The sequence below is a fragment of the Hirundo rustica genome, chromosome 6 (genome assembly GCF_015227805.2).
Source record: "Hirundo rustica isolate bHirRus1 chromosome 6, bHirRus1.pri.v3, whole genome shotgun sequence".
Lineage (NCBI taxonomy): Eukaryota > Metazoa > Chordata > Aves > Passeriformes > Hirundinidae > Hirundo > Hirundo rustica.
The window spans coordinates 23,848,048-23,864,304 of NC_053455.1; the positions used below are offsets into that span (position 1 = coordinate 23,848,048).

Consider the following 16,257-nt stretch of genomic DNA (forward strand, 5'->3'; position numbering starts at 1 on the left):
ACATTCAGAAGAGCTCCTATGCCTCCCAAAATCACCCTACCTGTATGAACAACTGAAAGTCAGTGTATTAATTGAGCCAAATTCCTTCTCCCTTAAAATACCCACATTAAAAGGAACAGTAAAATTAACACAAAGCAGGACATTTAATACTAAAAATGGTTTTGATTATTCTAACCAATAAAATGATTAATTAACAGAAGGAAAATAGAAACTCTAATGAGAAGGCTAGACTTCATGACCTCGGAAGCCTTTTCCAGGCTAAATGTTTCCATGATTCTAAGAACCAAAGCAAAAAAAGAAAAGCAGCTACAAGCAAAATGATGACATAGGATTTTACAGAGCTTAAAAAGCAGACAAGAAAGCACAAGTCGAAACCTCAGAAGAAGTGCTAAAAAATAATTTATTTTTAAGAGACTTTATTGATACAAGGACCTGAGACTGGAAGCTTCTAGAGAACTCCAGAATCACCTTTTAACAAAGAATAAAAGCACAAAAGAGACCCAAGCCTGTCCTTAAAGAGGAAAGTAAAACTTTTTCTTTAAATGGTTCATGCTACAAAAGTCCTGCTGCATTCATGCAAACCTATACTTTAACATGAATCCTGTGCTAAGGAAGGGAAGAATATTCTGCAAGCAATATTCTTAGCAAGAATCCACCTACTATCATGCCAGGAAGAAAGTGGAACAACAAGCTGGAAAGAAAAGCTAAATTATATGTTGACAAATTAAATTTATCCACAGAAGCTATGGGGCAATCAAGAAACTAGCCAGGGTTACAGAAGGTAAAGGTAACTCTATGGGAAAAAAAGGGGAGGAAGTCAGTTGTAGAGAAAGGAAATCTATGAAAAACACTTGACCAAAAGAGGAACTGAGAAATCCATGGCCAAAAAGCTAGAGACAGCTGGAATTGTAGATAATAAAAATCTGGAATTCAGATAACAGTATTCAACTGTTCCTAGATGAAAGCCAGATGTCCCATCAAGATGGACAAAACATTCAACACATCTGTTCCAAACTTTTCAAGAAAACCCATTTATATAGACAAAACAGTAAGAGTTCATATGAATTCAAGAAACAAGGCATGTAACTCAGTAATTATTGATTTATCAAACTACATCATGCCAAATCAATTATTCAGATTTCACCGCTAATATTGCAACAGTACCTCAAAAAATAAGCTTTTCAAAAGATACCCAGTCCCACAGCACTTTGCCTAATGAATTCTAATGCAAAACTGATGTAAAGTATGTTGTGAACTGGGTATAAGAATAACAGATCTCACACCATGATTGTAATGTCATTCAATAGATACATTTTTCATGGAGTGCTGCAGGAATCACCTTGGTCCTGCACAGTATGTAGTTAATAACTTGGATGAAAATAAAAGTCTTTGAAAATATGAAGGATTTGAGGTGGGATCTAGAAAAAGAAGAGTTGGAAAGAGAAGTAAGTTGCTAATACAATGAAGCAGAATTGTCTCTCAACCTCACTCCTGATGAAACACTTGAAAATATCATAAAAAAGGACAGTGCACATTCTGAAAAGAAAATATGTCACAAAAAAGAATCTTGGGAAGAACAGCTTCAAACCATAACTGAAATGTTGTATTAAAAAGAGTTGTATTAAAAAGAAGCCAGACTTCTGCGGGAGGCCTCATGCTGCCATCTAGAGGAGAGTGACCAGCAGTGGGTTTTGTCCCGTTTTTGACAGCCAGTTTCAATGAACCAGCCAGTCAAGAGGGGACTAGTAAACTTCAGTACAGAGATATAACTAAATCCAATACGTCCGAGACAAAAGCACAAGTCCCTTAACTTTAATGAACAGATCTTTTGGATTTTTTTCTTGTTCTCTCATTTGTCTAAGTCCATAAGAGAAAATAACCTATTAGGAAAAACAGTCCTGAGCAGGAAAAACAACTCCTGTTCAAATTCCCCAACTAATTTTTTGGTAATAATTTTCCAAAGCTAAATGTATATTACGACACACAAAGTATTCAATGGATTACAGTGTAAAGGAAAACTGCCTTCAGTGACAAGAAGTTACAAGCATGGAAACCTTTCATAAAGCTTGAAAATTCAAGACTTAAGTCATAACTGTTGAGCCTCAGATATTTCAGTTTTCACCTACTTTGTCTTTACATATGCACTTGTTCTCAGTAAAATAAATGGAAACACATGCAACAAATATCACACGTGCAATAAGGAAACAAACACCTCCCTAGCTTTACTGCAACTCAGGCTCTGCTAAAGTCCATTTAGCAGAACAACACTGTCTGAGATCAGAGCCTACAACTTAACTGAGGAAGCCAATCATCAGCCAATCTTTGCACTTGACTCAGTTTTACACTGTTACACTTTAACTTCTACTCCACCAAATGCTTTACACAGTCTTAACATATGTTAGCACTGAAAGTAAAATAAACTTGAAGTGTGTTAAAACAAGCTTAATGATTTGTTATTAAGAATGCATTAGGCTATCCTAGGTTTGCAGTCAGAAAGACTCTGAAGGTTAATTACTAAGTTGCACTACCCACTGAAAGGAAGGTGAAAGACCTGAAATTTTTGGTGCTTTGTGTATTGGCCCAAGTGAAATTGCAACTACGTCTACGTTAGAGCTTAACTAAATAGAAAAAAAAAAAAAAAAGTGTTGGTATGTATGGGTAGCATTAAAAACAACTCCACAATTCTCTTGAAATCCCCAAAGCTGGATCAACCCATTAACAACAGTCCTGACAGTAAGAGCTGGCTGTTTGCAAGTGGGATGCAGGTCATCTTTATTACTCAAGGACATCACTTCCCACCCCAAACTGAGTGTAGAAAAAAGTAACAGCTACAGAAGCAGAAGATAGTATGAACAACAAAGTGACAGGAGAGAATCCTATACACAAGTGCAAGTTTCCCCTTGGAAGCAGTGCATGAAATTTGAGAAAAGTACTGCCACAAGTATTCTGAGAAATATCTTCAGTATCTGAGTGAGAAATTAGGCAAAGTGACCTGATTTATTCAAGACAATGTTAGCTCAGGAACAGAAGTCTCTGTGCCACTGGGTAACACCAGACTGACATACATGTTTCCCCCCATGCAGGTAGGCTGTAAGTTGGAGATGTAAGCTCGTTCTCTCATCCTGTTGCAGAAGGTCACTAACTGTCAAACACTTGCCAAATCTGCCAACACACTTTTCCAGCTACAAATGTACAAGCACGTGCTTTAGTGGAAGGATTTGCAATGCAGTCAGTCACATCTGTGTACAGCACTTACATTCATCCAGTCCCAGCTGGTAAGCCAGGTTCTGCAGGCCACGAACTTTTTCCATCAGGTTAGCTGTAGTGAGGCTCCCCAACTCTTAGGAAGAGAGAAAAAGGTGAATTTTAACACTGTCTATAGTCCTCCAGTAGTTCACCTGGTAAGTACTTCGCAGAGCACTTTCAAGCCATACTTCTGCCAGGATCTGTTTCAGTGAACAGTATACGTTCAAAATTCAAGCTGACTCCGCTCCTAATTTTAATGTAAGGAGAAAGACAGCCATGACTCTAGTTCATGCTTTAATCTGCCACCATTGCAAAGAGTAATTTGACCCTTACTTTGGAATTTCCTGTAAGTTCACATTGCAACATGAACAGGCTATATAAAAGTATGTAAGCTATATAAAAGTACACAAGACTTATTTTACATTAATAATGTGAGTTCAAGCACATTTCTTGGAGCAAGTCAGGGCTAATTCATCTCATTTTCACTCTGTAGCTGTGACATATCACTGTGACATGATCACACATCACCATCCAGAAATCACAAGAGGCAGAGCACGCTGAAGGATGTTTACTGCAAACTAACAGCTGTAACATGCAGCAAGTGTACATGCTAGCTAATCCTTCTGTAACTTGCCCACACAACCCCATCACTGCATTAGAGCTCCTGGATCTGTGAGGGAAGACACACACATAGAGCATCTCTGAACAAGTCAATCAACGAGTTTAAGCTACTCACCAACTGCTCAGCTGAGCCCCTCCAAAAATTCACACATTCTCAAAACACAGGAGACATTCACTACACTTATACAGTGATAAAAATGGCTAAGGTGACTGAAATACATGTAGAGTTACACTGCTCTTTTGAAAAGCCAGCCTGCCACTGACATCTGGATAGGCTCTTGGAAGTAACTGGTTTAACAAAAATGTCTATCATTAACAAGATAAGGAGACTTCTGAGTTGGAGATTCTGCAAATATGATGGTTAGAGATCTCAGGCCATAGGGCCACTACCAGAACATTTAAAGAACAAGTGGTTTAAGCCTCTTAAGTAAGTACTGAATTCCCATTTGCTTTGGCAACCTCAGCTCCTGCCCACAATATTTGTACTCACCCTTCAACATATCAATATCATCATTTTCTAATTCAGCCATCCACTTGGGAGGAGAACTTGTAATGGGCTGTTTTGAAAAAAAAAAAAAAAAAAAAGAATATAGAAGTTCATATTCAGAAAAGTCCACTTTGAGAATTACACAATGAAGTACAATCTCTATGGAAAACCAGTTACACTAATGACAAAAATACAAGAGCGTGATCCACAGAGATATTTTTATGCTTAATCTTGGTTTTTTTCCTTAACATTTTAGAGTTAAAAAACTGCGTACTAACATCCACAAGCCAAAAATCAGTACAAAAAATTAGTATTTTCTGAAGTTTATAAGCCTTTATTTCTTCCAAAGTATAATTCTCATGCACAGTAAACTGCATAAGATATAAAAAAGAACCACATTAAAACCGAAAGGTATATTGTAGCACACACTGGAGTTATTACTGAGATACGGTTCATAGAAGATGTAAAGCCCGCAAGAGAACCGGCAGCTCTACCATCACACGGAAGGAGGAAACGCGAAAGGCAAAGCAGCGCTCACTCACGCTTTTGAAGGAGGCGGCGAACTCGGCAACCCCGGGCACTGGGAAGAGAAGGCGGAGGTTGGCGGGGTGTGAGCGCCTCCGCGGGCAGCAGCGCCACCCCGCCCGGCCCCGGCGGGCCCAGCCCGCCCCGTGCAGCTGCCCCAAGGAGACCCGGCCCCGGTCGGGCTCTCCCCACCCCACCGCGAGCCGCCAGACCCGGGGCCGCGGGCCCGCCGGACTTACGCTGCTCGGGCCACAGGTCCGGGGAGGCGCGGTCCAGCTTCTCGAAGCTCAGCAGCGAGGCCTCCAGGTCGGCGCCTGCAACAGAGAGGGGGTGAGCGGAGGGCGGGCGGAGACCGGCGCGGGGCAGCGGCGGCGCCGCCCGACCCTCCCGCCTCACCGTCCGCCGGGGCCGCCATGGCGCGCGCCTCACGTGACTGCCGGCGGCCGAGCGGGAGCGGCAAACAAACCCCGCCCCGAGCCCCGCGTGCCGCTCTCGCGCCCGGCGCGGGGCCGGGCGGCGCGGGGCGGGGTCGGGCGGGGCCGGGCCGCGCCGCTCGGAGGGCGGCTCTGCCCCCTCCGCCAATCCGCGACCCGGCACGGGGGGCGGGGGCCGCGCGAGGCGCGGCCGGAGCGGCTGCCGGCGGCGATTGGCCGCTGGCCGGACGGGGGCGGAGCCAGGGGCGGGGCGGGGGGCGCCGCCGGGGACCTCGGAGCGGCGACCCCGGGCAGGGATGGCGGCGGCGGCGGCGGCGCGCGGAGCGTGGGGCGGGCGGCGGCGCGTGGCGCTCAGGGTGAGGCGGCCGTCCCCGGCCCGCGGCGGCTCGGGGGGCGCAGGGGCATCGCGGCTCACCTGCACCCGGGGTCCCGCGGCGGGTCGGTCCCGGGCGGGGAGCGGCCGAAGGGGGGGGTCGGGGGGAGGCGCCGCCTGACCCGCCCTGAAGTGGTCTGTGCTTCCCCCCGTCCAGCTGCCCCGGAGAGCCGGTGCTCCCTGGATCACCTCAGTCGCCGCGTCCTTCTCTTCCTCGGTGGTGAGTGCCCGTCCCGCGGAGCGGAGCCGGCGGGCGGGGGAGGGAGGCGCGGGGGAGCCCCGGGCCGTGCCGCGGCTGCCCGCCGGGCGCTTCCCTCGCTGGGGAAATCTGCTCCGCTAAGGCCGTTCCCGCCGCCTCGGCTGGAACCCCGGTGGGTCCGGTGGAACGAACATCGGCACTGCCCCCGTGCTCGACGGGAGGGATGGAAAAAATTCCGTGTCCCATTTGTCAGACTTCGGATATGAGCGGTGGCCGCCCGTCACCTCGCGTTACTCCTGGTGGCTCTGGACTGGCCCCGTGGCATGTTTGCGACAGAGAGAGGATCTGGTTTCCTTCGGACGGTATCGAACAGCTTTAGTTGTTGTACTGCCTTTTTTCCTCCGCTGTCTATGCTGCACGCTCTCCGAATTCCAAACCAGGATTTCACAAATAGTCTGCTTTACTCCCGTCCATGTTTCCACAGCAGGTGCATTCTCTACATGAAAAAAAGTTGGCGATCTTATGGAAAAAGTGCAATTAATCTCAATCCAGCATTTCCTGGCTTGTTTAAAATACTTTTTGTTGCATGTGCAATTTTTGAGATACCCTTTTTAAGCAATTTGAAACAAACTGAATGAACTCCATTGCAGTGAAGTCCGTGTGGGTCTTAAAGCACTGGAGTTTGTAGCTCCATTGCAGATACGTGGCACTGAGGCTAATGGAGTGATTGATAGCCATAGGAGTTTGTCATTCTTTAGACCAGCACTAGCCCAGCAGCTTTTCCGACAGTCAGGAAACTTGGTCAAGGGACTCAGATTTCCTGTGCTTCCTTCCAGGTTCTAGAGGAGATTGTGTTTTTGTAGCCAGAGTTCTGCCTCTCTTCCACAAGTGTGATTCTAGCTACATAGCCATCTGCAACTTTTTCATTTTAATTCTCTCCTCGTGTTGCTTTCCAAATCACTAGGTCTTTCTTGTCCATTAACAGACTGATTTTACACTTCTGATCCTAGCTTTCTCATCCCCAAGCTTTCTCAGTTTGTTCCAACTAACATTGTAGCTCACTTTTTTTCATTTTCATCCAATTTTCACTGTCATTATTTGTCTATCCAATACCATTTATGTTCCTGATTCTTCCTCTGATCTCTTTCTCTTCATTACACCTTGGTTATCATCCAAGTCCCCATCTCCCTTTCATAATGTCACATCATAATTTCTTCAGTTTTCTGATATATTTGGGTTTATATCCCAGTTCTGTTGGTCTGTCCCATTTCTGTTATTCATACAGAAGATCAATTTCCTCTGACTCTCACTTGTTCTCCCCAAGTCATGAGTTTGTGTCATGATAACTGGTTCTTGCTTTCTCCTAGTTCTCTCCGTACCTCCCAATGCCAACTCCTCTTTTCTAGTTTCTTAATTGATACAGTCACAATTTGTTTTCCTGCATGGTACAGTTTTGTTGCCTATCTAGTGCTAATTTCGGCTTTTACCTCTGCTTTCTGTTCTGTTCAATGTTTGCCTGAACTCCTTATTTTAAACTTTCCTTGTGCCTCCCCTGCATCTGTGTGAGAAGGTTCTGTTTTCCATGCTGCCAGCCAAGACAGTCACTGTGAACTCCACAGATGCAGGTTCCTTGCTCTTAGTTGCAAGACCAAGTGGGGAGTGGGGAAAGTCCAATTTTCTGCTTGAAGCTATGAACTGGAAAGTTGAATCTGCTTAGTGGCTTGATGGGAAGGAGACACATAGGACAGTGGTACAGTCTGCACTGGGTTCACAGAATTCCCATGAAGTTAATTATTAGTTGTTTCTTCTGAACATTTATGAGTTGCGGTTTTCCAGGTTTTAATTAAATACATTGAAATAATTCTGAATTTAAGCAGAGCAATGTATTTTTTTCTATAACTGCTTTTAGAAAGAATTTTGGCCATTTTGGTGTAAAGTGAGAGAAAAATGGGGCAGAGAGCAGTTAGCTGGGTCTTGCTGTGAAGACTGGATCTAGACTCTCTAGTGGTTCACACAGCAGTAAATGATGAAGGCTTGCATGTAGGTATTTAGGCACATTGAGACAAAAATAACTCAACTGTCCTGTGTTTCGACTTCCACAGCCGACAACCAAACTCTTCATTGATGGGAAGTTTATTGAGTCCAAAACTACCGAATGGATTGATATCCACAATCCGGTAAGTGAAATAGTCTCAGCTTATATAAATTGTGATCACTGTGCAGTGAAGGTCTCTGCCTCTCTTCAGGGATGTGGCAGAAGAAAAACATGCATATATTTCTTGAGAAAGGTTTAGTCTTGGATCTTAAGGTAGACTATGACTTCTCAGTTTCCTTTTCACATGAAATGCCAGTCTCAGAAAAGTTACTATCTCCTTTACCTCCCTCACACAATAAGCCCCTGATCTCCAGAAAGGAAGCTTAAACTCTGGTTATATTTTTTTTCCTCATAGAAAGGCTCTGTGATGAGTATGTCAAATTTCTGAAGGGTGTCTTTCGCCCTGTATATAAAATCAACTTGGTGTGATTTAATGCCAGCTAAATGTGAAGTCCTGATAGTGACTGATATTACTCTCAGAGTAAAAAGGTAAAAATCCTGACAGCTGAGGCTCCTCTCCTTTCAGAAAGCTCTCTATAACCCATAATAATGACGGAGAAGTTAGAAGCTGGATGCTGTGTAGTGCAAAATAGATAAGTAACACTTGTATTGTCTACGTACTCTACCAAAGTCAAACAGAAATGAGGTTGCACTCAGAATTCTGACCCCCTTGACCTCCATAATAAGCATTTAAATAGCAGTTTCCAAATCTTCTCTGTAAAGCTCTATTTTCATTTGCCTTGTGGAAATGATCAGAGCAGCAACCCATGTTCATGAAGCTCATTTGGTCTCTGTGTAGCAAGCAGTGTTCTTGTTTAATTTTCTTCCTCTTGGTTTGAGTAGTTTCTCTCTTAGTGATATATCTGGAATTTTTGTCATGTCAAAGCAGATTTAATTTTTAAGAGAACATTAGAAGGAGGTTAAACTGGTAACAAACATAGAACTAAGGTTGCTTGTAAACATAGAACTTTGGCCTAGGGGTATAAGTAAGCTAACATCAATGGCAATTGCATAGTCATGTACTGTTCTTCCCAAAGGAGCATTGCTTCATTTAATGTGTAAGAGTGACAGCCAGATGAACCAAGACAATGGAAAGGGAAAAGACCACAGCCCACAGAAACGTTTGCCTTATGCTCTCTAGAAGTTTCAAGATAGACAAGTCCCTTCAACTCCAGCTTGGAAGTCAGCACTGCATTTTCAGTTTTCTGAGTGCCTAATCTGAGATATTTGGAGTGCAGGTTTTCAGAACTCTGGTTGTAGCCCAGGCCTTCTGTGTGCAATCAGGGAAGGCATCTCCTTTGTGCTCTGCCCTCAGAAGTACAACTCCTTGTAGAACAAGAATATTACGTGTGTGCTGTGAAAGGACTCTTGAATGGTTGGTGGGGACAGATGGGAAAAGTTGAGTTTTGATACAATTTGTTTTCTCTTTCAGGCCACAAATGAGGTGGTTAGCCGTGTACCAAAAGCCACAGCCAGTGAGATGGAGGCAGCTGTGGCTTCTTGCAAAAAGGCTTTTTGGAACTGGTCAGAAACATCTGTTTTGAGTCGCCAGCAAATCTTTCTGCGATATCAACAACTCATCAAAGACAATCTGGTGAGACACCATGGGTGTGTGATGACTATGGCTGAATGCATTGCAGCTGATTTTAGGAACTAAATTGAGAGACTCGGGTTTTACAGAGTTCTTGGTGAGATGTTGCCATGATCAAGGAGCCAACTGAGACACTGTTGAGAGGTGCAGTAAAACATTTCCCATCAAATGGTAACAGAGAGGCAGCACTTCTTAGGGAATATTATTCTGAATTTGTCCCTTTACCAAGAGACCACAGAAGGAACTTTGAGCCTTGATGGCACATGAGGCAGTTGATGAAGACAAGTATGTTAACCATGTTTTTGGGTTTCCCTGATGGCTTTTTTGATGTGTATGTGGTGTCATGCCTGAAAACATTAGAGGACAAGTCATTATTGGCTTTTTGTCTACAAGAAGAAAATCAGTCAGTATAGGCTTTTCTGTTTCCGTTCAGTCTAAGCACTGTGCTGCTCAACTCTCTGTTAATTCTGTCTTATCCTTGCACTTTATTTCATGGGTGAGTACTTTTCTAACATTCATAAACTTTGTGTTTTCCATTTTCAGAAAGAAATTTCTAAACTCATCACCTTTGAGCAAGGGAAGACCCTGGCTGATGCTGAGGGAGATGTGTTCCGAGGCCTCCGTAAGCTGCTGGCTCCTCCCGTTAAAAAAGGGGGTTTGAGAACCCACAAGGATGGATGAGGTCTCCTGAGCAACTGCTGGCTCTGTACATGCTGATCCCTTTATCGCCCCCTACTCAAAGAAAAGTGTCAATTGTAACTCTAAGCTGAAGAGTTTTCTTAGATAGAGTATCTTTAAAACACTTCCAAGCTGTTAGAGCTTTTTCTGGAAGTGACTGCAAGTTACTACAAAGGGATAAGAACTTCTCGCCTGTGCTCAAATACCTAAGGTTGAGTCCCGGGTGGTACAATAATACTATACCTGTGCATTTTGTACTGGGGCTGTTGTGTCTCTGCTGCTGTCACAATGATGTGTAGTGTGGTCCATTAGAGAGAAGAGAGAATCCATTCATAATTTGTTCACAATGCTTGGCAGAGGGATTTTCTGGAGCACAATGAGTTTTAAGTTGTGGGAGAAGAGGCTGGAAGAAAGAGGTGGGTCAGGGCAGTAGTGAAAAGGGATTTTGAGGACTAATTGTTAATGGATTATCCAGCAGCCTATTACCCTTTCTGCTGCAGAGGTGGTTGAACATGCTTGCAGTGTGACATCCCTCATCCTTGGAGAGACCATGCCCTCCATCACTAAAGACATGGACACTTACACCTACCGCCTGCCTCTGGGCGTGTGCGCTGGAATTGCACCATTCAACTTCCCAGCCATGATTCCTCTTTGGATGTTCCCCATGGCTATGGTTTGCGGAAACACCTTCTTGATGAAACCATCTGAGCGTGTGCCAGGAGCACTAATGTTCCTTGCCAAGCTGTTTCAGGATGCTGGTGCCCCCGATGGGACCCTGAATATTATCCATGGACAACACGAAGGTAATAACCACCCTTCCTGGGAGATGATGGGTGTATGTGTTGTGGTGGGTGCTCAGTGGGAGGTACCAGCTGGAGAGTCTGAGACTGCTGCTGTTAGATAGGTTTGGAGAGAGGCTTCAGCTCTGTTGAAACTGAAAGGTGAGTGGGAGATTCTCTGTCACCTTGCACCAGATCTTTCAGGAGATACAGTGGACAAAATTTTGGGGATTTGGGTCAGAGTTCCCAAGGCATGTAAGTGCTCAAATTCTATTTAGCAACCTAAACTGCAACTGAAATAAGTAGATAAATCATCTTGGTTTCGCAAGGAAGCCTAAACAAGAATTAAATGCTTCACTGACTATACAAGTGGATACCAACATCCTGGCTCCTTACATGCTATTTTTTACAGCACACAAGTAGCTTCAGGACACAGTGATACAAATAGAGAACAGTAACTTCACTTCAGCATTGCTCAGACACCCGTTGGGTGTGCCCAAAGCATGAAAATATGTAGGAGAGCCAGGAGTATGAAGACAGGGAGTATGTGTGCTAAGAAGTCAGTGAAAAGTTACACAGACAGGCTTTTTGGGAACTCAGATGTAGGAAACACAGAGGCCAGAATTTTGAAAAGAAGAAATATACATAGATGTAGCGCTGTGGGGATGGGAATGGAGGGAAGCATTTGTGCACCGCAGTTATAATGTATTATTTCCTGTCTGTAGCTGTGAATTTCATTTGTGACCATCCGGATATCAGAGCAATCAGCTTTGTGGGATCTAATCAGGCCGGAGAGTACATCTATGAGAGAGGATCCCGGAATGGCAAGAGAGTCCAGGCCAACATGGTAATGTCTCTGAACAGAGCACACTTTAGCACACAGAGTACCTCTGTCACCTGTGAATGTTAAGAGAGACCACACCACTCAGCAGCAGAAGCTGCCTTTGCTGCTGATAGCTAAGTGATAAGGCTGCTTTCTTGCCAGCCTGTTGGTAGCAGAATCATAGCTACTATAAGAAGTCATTGCCAGAGGGCTAGAGAAGGAGCAGTCTGGGGTGGTTAGTAATGGGAGACTGTGTGCGCTGTTTTTCAGGGAGCCAAGAACCATGGTGTGGTGATGCCTGATGCCAATAAAGAGAACACCTTGAACCAGCTGGTTGGAGCTGCTTTTGGAGCAGCTGGCCAACGCTGCATGGCCCTGTCTACAGCAATTCTAGTAGGAGAAGCTCAGAAATGGCTGCCAGAGCTTGTGGACAGAGCCAAAAACCTACGAGTAAATGCAGGTACAGACGGGGATAATTTTTACAAGTTACTTCACTCCTGTACAGCCATAGCTTTTTAGGTCAGCTTATCTGCCATACCGTGTTGTGACCCTTGGAGCTATTCGAACAACAGATTTGATGTGTAGGGGGTAGGAGCTAGCAGATTGTCTGGATTGGGAAACTCAGCCCTAGACTTGGAGGTAGGTATATGTTTTCAGCTTGCTGGTGGGACTGTGATGCAATGTTTACAGGATCAGTCTTGTTTTAACTGGAGATTTGAGGTTAAATCCTATGTTTAACTCATATCTGCCATTTATATAGCAACCTCATTTCGAGATCCTTCCAATTAGTAGTAAGCATACAATCAAAAAAGAAAAATGGAAACAATTACTTTGGAAAAGCTAGACTGTTGCTAATTCTAGGGGAATTATAATTTGTTTATATTCAATAAAGTGCTGCAAAGGGGAAAAGTCTCCTTCCTGAGAAGAATATTTTGTTGAATTTTGGCTTCCTGGTGATTCCTTGTTGATGATGAGAGCTGCAGGCTATTTTTCCTGTTCATCAATGTCTCAAATCTTTGTTCTGTGTCTCAGAAACATCAGGATTTTCAGATTTTTCCTGCCAGTGTAGTTATCTCCCGGACGCCTATGAAAAGGAAGTTGTCAGAGTTAAAAACTTGGTGTCTCTGCCTCTTCACAGGAGACCAGCCTGGAGCAGATCTTGGGCCTCTCATCAGTCCCCAAGCTAAGGAACGGGTTTGCAGTCTGATTGAGAAAGGAGTAAAAGAAGGTGCCAGCCTTCTCCTGGACGGACGTAATGTCAAAGTGAAGGGTTATGAAAATGGCAATTTTGTTGGACCAACAATCCTTGCCAAAGTCAAGGTAAGATGACCAAAACCAGTGCTTGTAAGAGTACATTGCAGGGTCAGCTGAAAAATGGGTTAGCCAAATCAATCAATAGCAGGTAAAAAGGCCATAAATGGCTCAGCCATCCTTTGCACAGTGCCAATGAAGTACTCATAGTAACGCAGGCAGTAAAAGCAGAAAGCACTCTGGAAAGGAAAAGTGGTGCCTTCTTTAGTGTACTAGATAGAGGACAGGGCATGGGAAAAGGTGAAAGAGGTAAGGAGGGCTGAAGGATGGCCTGTGGCAATGCAGCGTAATCAGTAATCCTTGGAATATCATGAGTACTACCTGCATATATGTTTCTTATATCCTATTTACTATGATATTTTTATTAAATCCTTTCTACAAGCTGCTTTTTCTGCTGTTTGTTTTGGCAGCCAAACATGACTTGCTACAAGGAGGAAATCTTTGGGCCTGTCCTAGTGGTGCTGGAAGCAGACACTTTGGATGAGGCCATTGAGATGGTGAACAATAACCCCTATGGGAATGGAACTGCAATCTTCACCACCAATGGAGCCACAGCTCGGAAGTATTCTCACTTAGTAGATGTGGGGCAGGTATGTTCCAGCTAGGATTTTTGCTTTAACTATTCAGCTGTAATCACTGCACTCTCAAGCCAACAACACCCAGCCTCAGATACAAGGAAACAAAATGCAGGAGCTTTAGGAAAGTGCTCTGCAATCTGCTACTTCTTGTGACTAATATGGCAGCTCTCCTTTGGTGCAGGTGGGTGTCAACGTTCCAATCCCAGTACCTCTGCCCATGTTTTCTTTCACCGGCTCTCGTGCTTCTTTCAGAGGGGACACCAATTTCTATGGCAAACAGGTAACTTTCTGATTCACAGTACTCTATTGGGTTGAATTGTGATAAATCATATCATAAATGGCAATGGGGAGATGCTCATCAGACCTCATTAGTGAGGAGGCTTTGAAGCCATTTCAGCCAGGAAACTGAAAACCAGCCAGTGATCACAGCACCATAATGCATGTCACATAGATAGCCCGTTCCTCTTTCTTTTTCCCTTAAGTGAAAAATTGCAAGTCTTTTGAGGAGATTTGAGAAGGAAGCAATGGCTAGCAAGCTTTCTCACAGGATCAGAATCTTTGTGAAACTGGTAAAAAGAACAGGCTGACAAAAATTGTTTCCACAGAAAAAAAATCAATCCTGTTTAGATAAAGCAAAAACTGTTTTGATAAACCTCTAGTGTAGACCTGAGGAATTCGTAAGGCCAGATATCTGATCTTTGGATCTCTCCTTTCCTCCAGGGAGTGCAGTTCTATACACAGCTGAAAACTATAATTTCTCAGTGGAAAGAGGAAGATGCCACCGTTGCCAAGCCTGCTGTTGTTATGCCAACTATGGGAAACTAAACCAGCCTTTGCAGATGCTGTTCTTGGTGCCCTTCTATGCTGCACTTCCCAGCTTTGTCCTAACTATCACCCTTTACTTGGGAATGAATAGAAAGCTGCTTTGTCTCAAGAATCTGTTACTGTGCAGATTGGGTGGGCTCATGTGACTCACGGTCTGGATTTTCTGTTGCTGTTAAAAGTGTTTTTTGGTTAGCTGAACTAATTTTTTCCCTACGACCTATCAAAGACTAAAAAACCTTTTCTAACTGAAAGGGCAGCCACTGAGATTGGTCTTAATTTGTGTTTCTTTCCAGACCCCATGAACTTGAACATTACTCTGTTTTTTACTTCTATATCTTTAGCCTTAGTGACTCACTCCTGGCTACATCTTGTAGCAGGTTTATTTACCTCTTTATCTTGCATATTAAGATTCTGAGTTCACCTTACTCAAAGATGAATTCTCATTTTGAGTAACATTACTGGGACATCTTGGGTGTCATAGAAGTGACTTTACATACGATGAAGACAGCAAGTTGTCAGTCTTTCACCTGTTGAACTGTTTCCAAAACATTGGGAAACAGCTTTCTATGGATTTTTCAGGAAAGAATATTTGGTTGCTTGTCTGAGGATGAAAGAAGTTTCTATATGGTACAGTGACCTTCACTGTGCCTCTGACAGCTTGAAAACTTCTGTTCCTGTTCTGTCTTGGGCTTGTATGCTCAAGCTTGCCAGCAATTCCATTACACCTGAAAGCTGTTTGATGCCTTTTCACTGTGCTAATGGGTACAAGCCTACACGTCCTGTAACATAATGAAACTGTGGAAGCAGAAACATAAACCATGTCTATGTATCTTTGTGTCACAGCATCATGTGTGTCTGAACAAAATGGAGCATAAGTAGAGAGGTCAGCAGGAAGAAAGAACACATTTTTTAATCACAAAGCAGCCAGGCCTTGTCTGTTGGTTTCCTGTCCTGACTGTAGCTGTATTTTTTTGTGTTGGTTGATTGACTGCTCGTCGCATTTGCTCAAACACAGTCTTGTACTCTTGAGACTGCAAGTTCCTACTGATAGAGAAGAGTAAGGCTTGGTATATACACTCTGGTTTTAAGAATCTGTGCATTTGGAGCTGGAGAACCTATATTTTTATTTCTGGTTCCTGAAAGATGATGCAGCCATAAAGGATCTGCAGGGATCTCACTCAAACGCCCATGGAAAATAATATTCTTCTAGCCATTGTAACCATTACTTGTTCAAATTAAACAACCTGAATGTGAACACTTTGTATCCTGCCTTCTGGTAAAGATGCTTTGCAACTGACAGCTCTATATTAGTGCAATTGCTGTGCATTCACTAATGTTTGAATTTTGTTTTTTTCCTCTGCTATACACTAGAGGGAAATTCTCACCTTGCAATTTGATTACAAATTAAAAACATGCTAACGTATTTCTGCAGACTGTGACTGTTCCTTGGTAAGACCTTATATAGATGTGATGTTGATTTTATTCCCCTCTTCACAGAAGATGGTCTGCAACTCCTGTAACCCATGTATACATCTTCCTTTTACAGTATTTCAAGGACCTCTGTACCAGTTTCCTCACACAGCATTTCAAGGAATGCCTTGAAATGTTTCTGTTTCCATGTACACATAATTTGATCACAGAACCTATTAGGCTTCATGTAAATAGCTGTCCTAGGGTGACTGTGTATCCCCC

General features: G+C 43.7%; 2 protein-coding genes across 5 annotated transcripts in view; one reads left to right on the forward strand and one right to left on the reverse strand.

Moving 5' to 3' along the window:
- The window catches only part of LIN52 (lin-52 DREAM MuvB core complex component), a 42,282-nt gene extending 36,947 nt beyond the window's left edge, over nt 1-5,335 (reverse strand). For 2 of the 4 annotated variants that reach the window (XM_040066908.1, XM_040066911.2), the window contains exons 1-5: nt 5,276-5,335; nt 5,119-5,193; nt 4,897-4,934; nt 4,358-4,424; nt 3,257-3,340 (exon numbers count right to left, since the gene is read on the reverse strand). In XM_040066908.1, the coding sequence (XP_039922842.1) occupies nt 3,257-3,340; nt 4,358-4,424; nt 4,897-4,934; nt 5,119-5,193; nt 5,276-5,294 (283 nt within the window). In that variant the 5' untranslated portion in view covers nt 5,295-5,335. Of the gene's footprint in view, nt 1-2,738; nt 3,183-3,256; nt 3,341-4,357; nt 4,425-4,896; nt 4,935-5,118; nt 5,194-5,275 lie in introns of those variants that run through there. The other 2 variants (XM_040066909.2, XM_040066907.2) reach the window with 2 other exon arrangements.
- Nucleotides 5,336-5,605: 270 nt separating this feature from the next.
- ALDH6A1 (aldehyde dehydrogenase 6 family member A1) lies at nt 5,606-15,988 on the forward strand. Its single transcript, XM_040067858.2, has 12 exons — nt 5,606-5,669; nt 5,844-5,906; nt 7,988-8,062; nt 9,413-9,574; nt 10,115-10,193; nt 10,750-11,052; nt 11,754-11,875; nt 12,122-12,311; nt 12,990-13,171; nt 13,573-13,752; nt 13,922-14,020; nt 14,461-15,988. Exons 1-12 carry the CDS (start codon nt 5,610-5,612, stop codon nt 14,563-14,565), a joined length of 1,620 nt encoding a protein of 539 aa, XP_039923792.1. The 5' UTR covers nt 5,606-5,609; the 3' UTR covers nt 14,566-15,988.
- The last annotated feature ends 269 nt before the right edge of the window (nt 15,989-16,257 follow it).

Coding starts and splice junctions, on each gene's coding strand:
- ALDH6A1 (XM_040067858.2), top strand. CDS start 5,610: ATGGCGGCGGCGGCGGCGGCGCGCGGAGCGTGGGGCGGGCGGCGGCGC. Junction 10,194..10,749: donor AGATGTGTTCCGAGGCCTCC/GTAAGCTGCTGG, acceptor TTTCTGCTGCAG/AGGTGGTTGAACATGCTTGC. Junction 11,876..12,121: donor AGAGAGTCCAGGCCAACATG/GTAATGTCTCTG, acceptor GCTGTTTTTCAG/GGAGCCAAGAACCATGGTGT.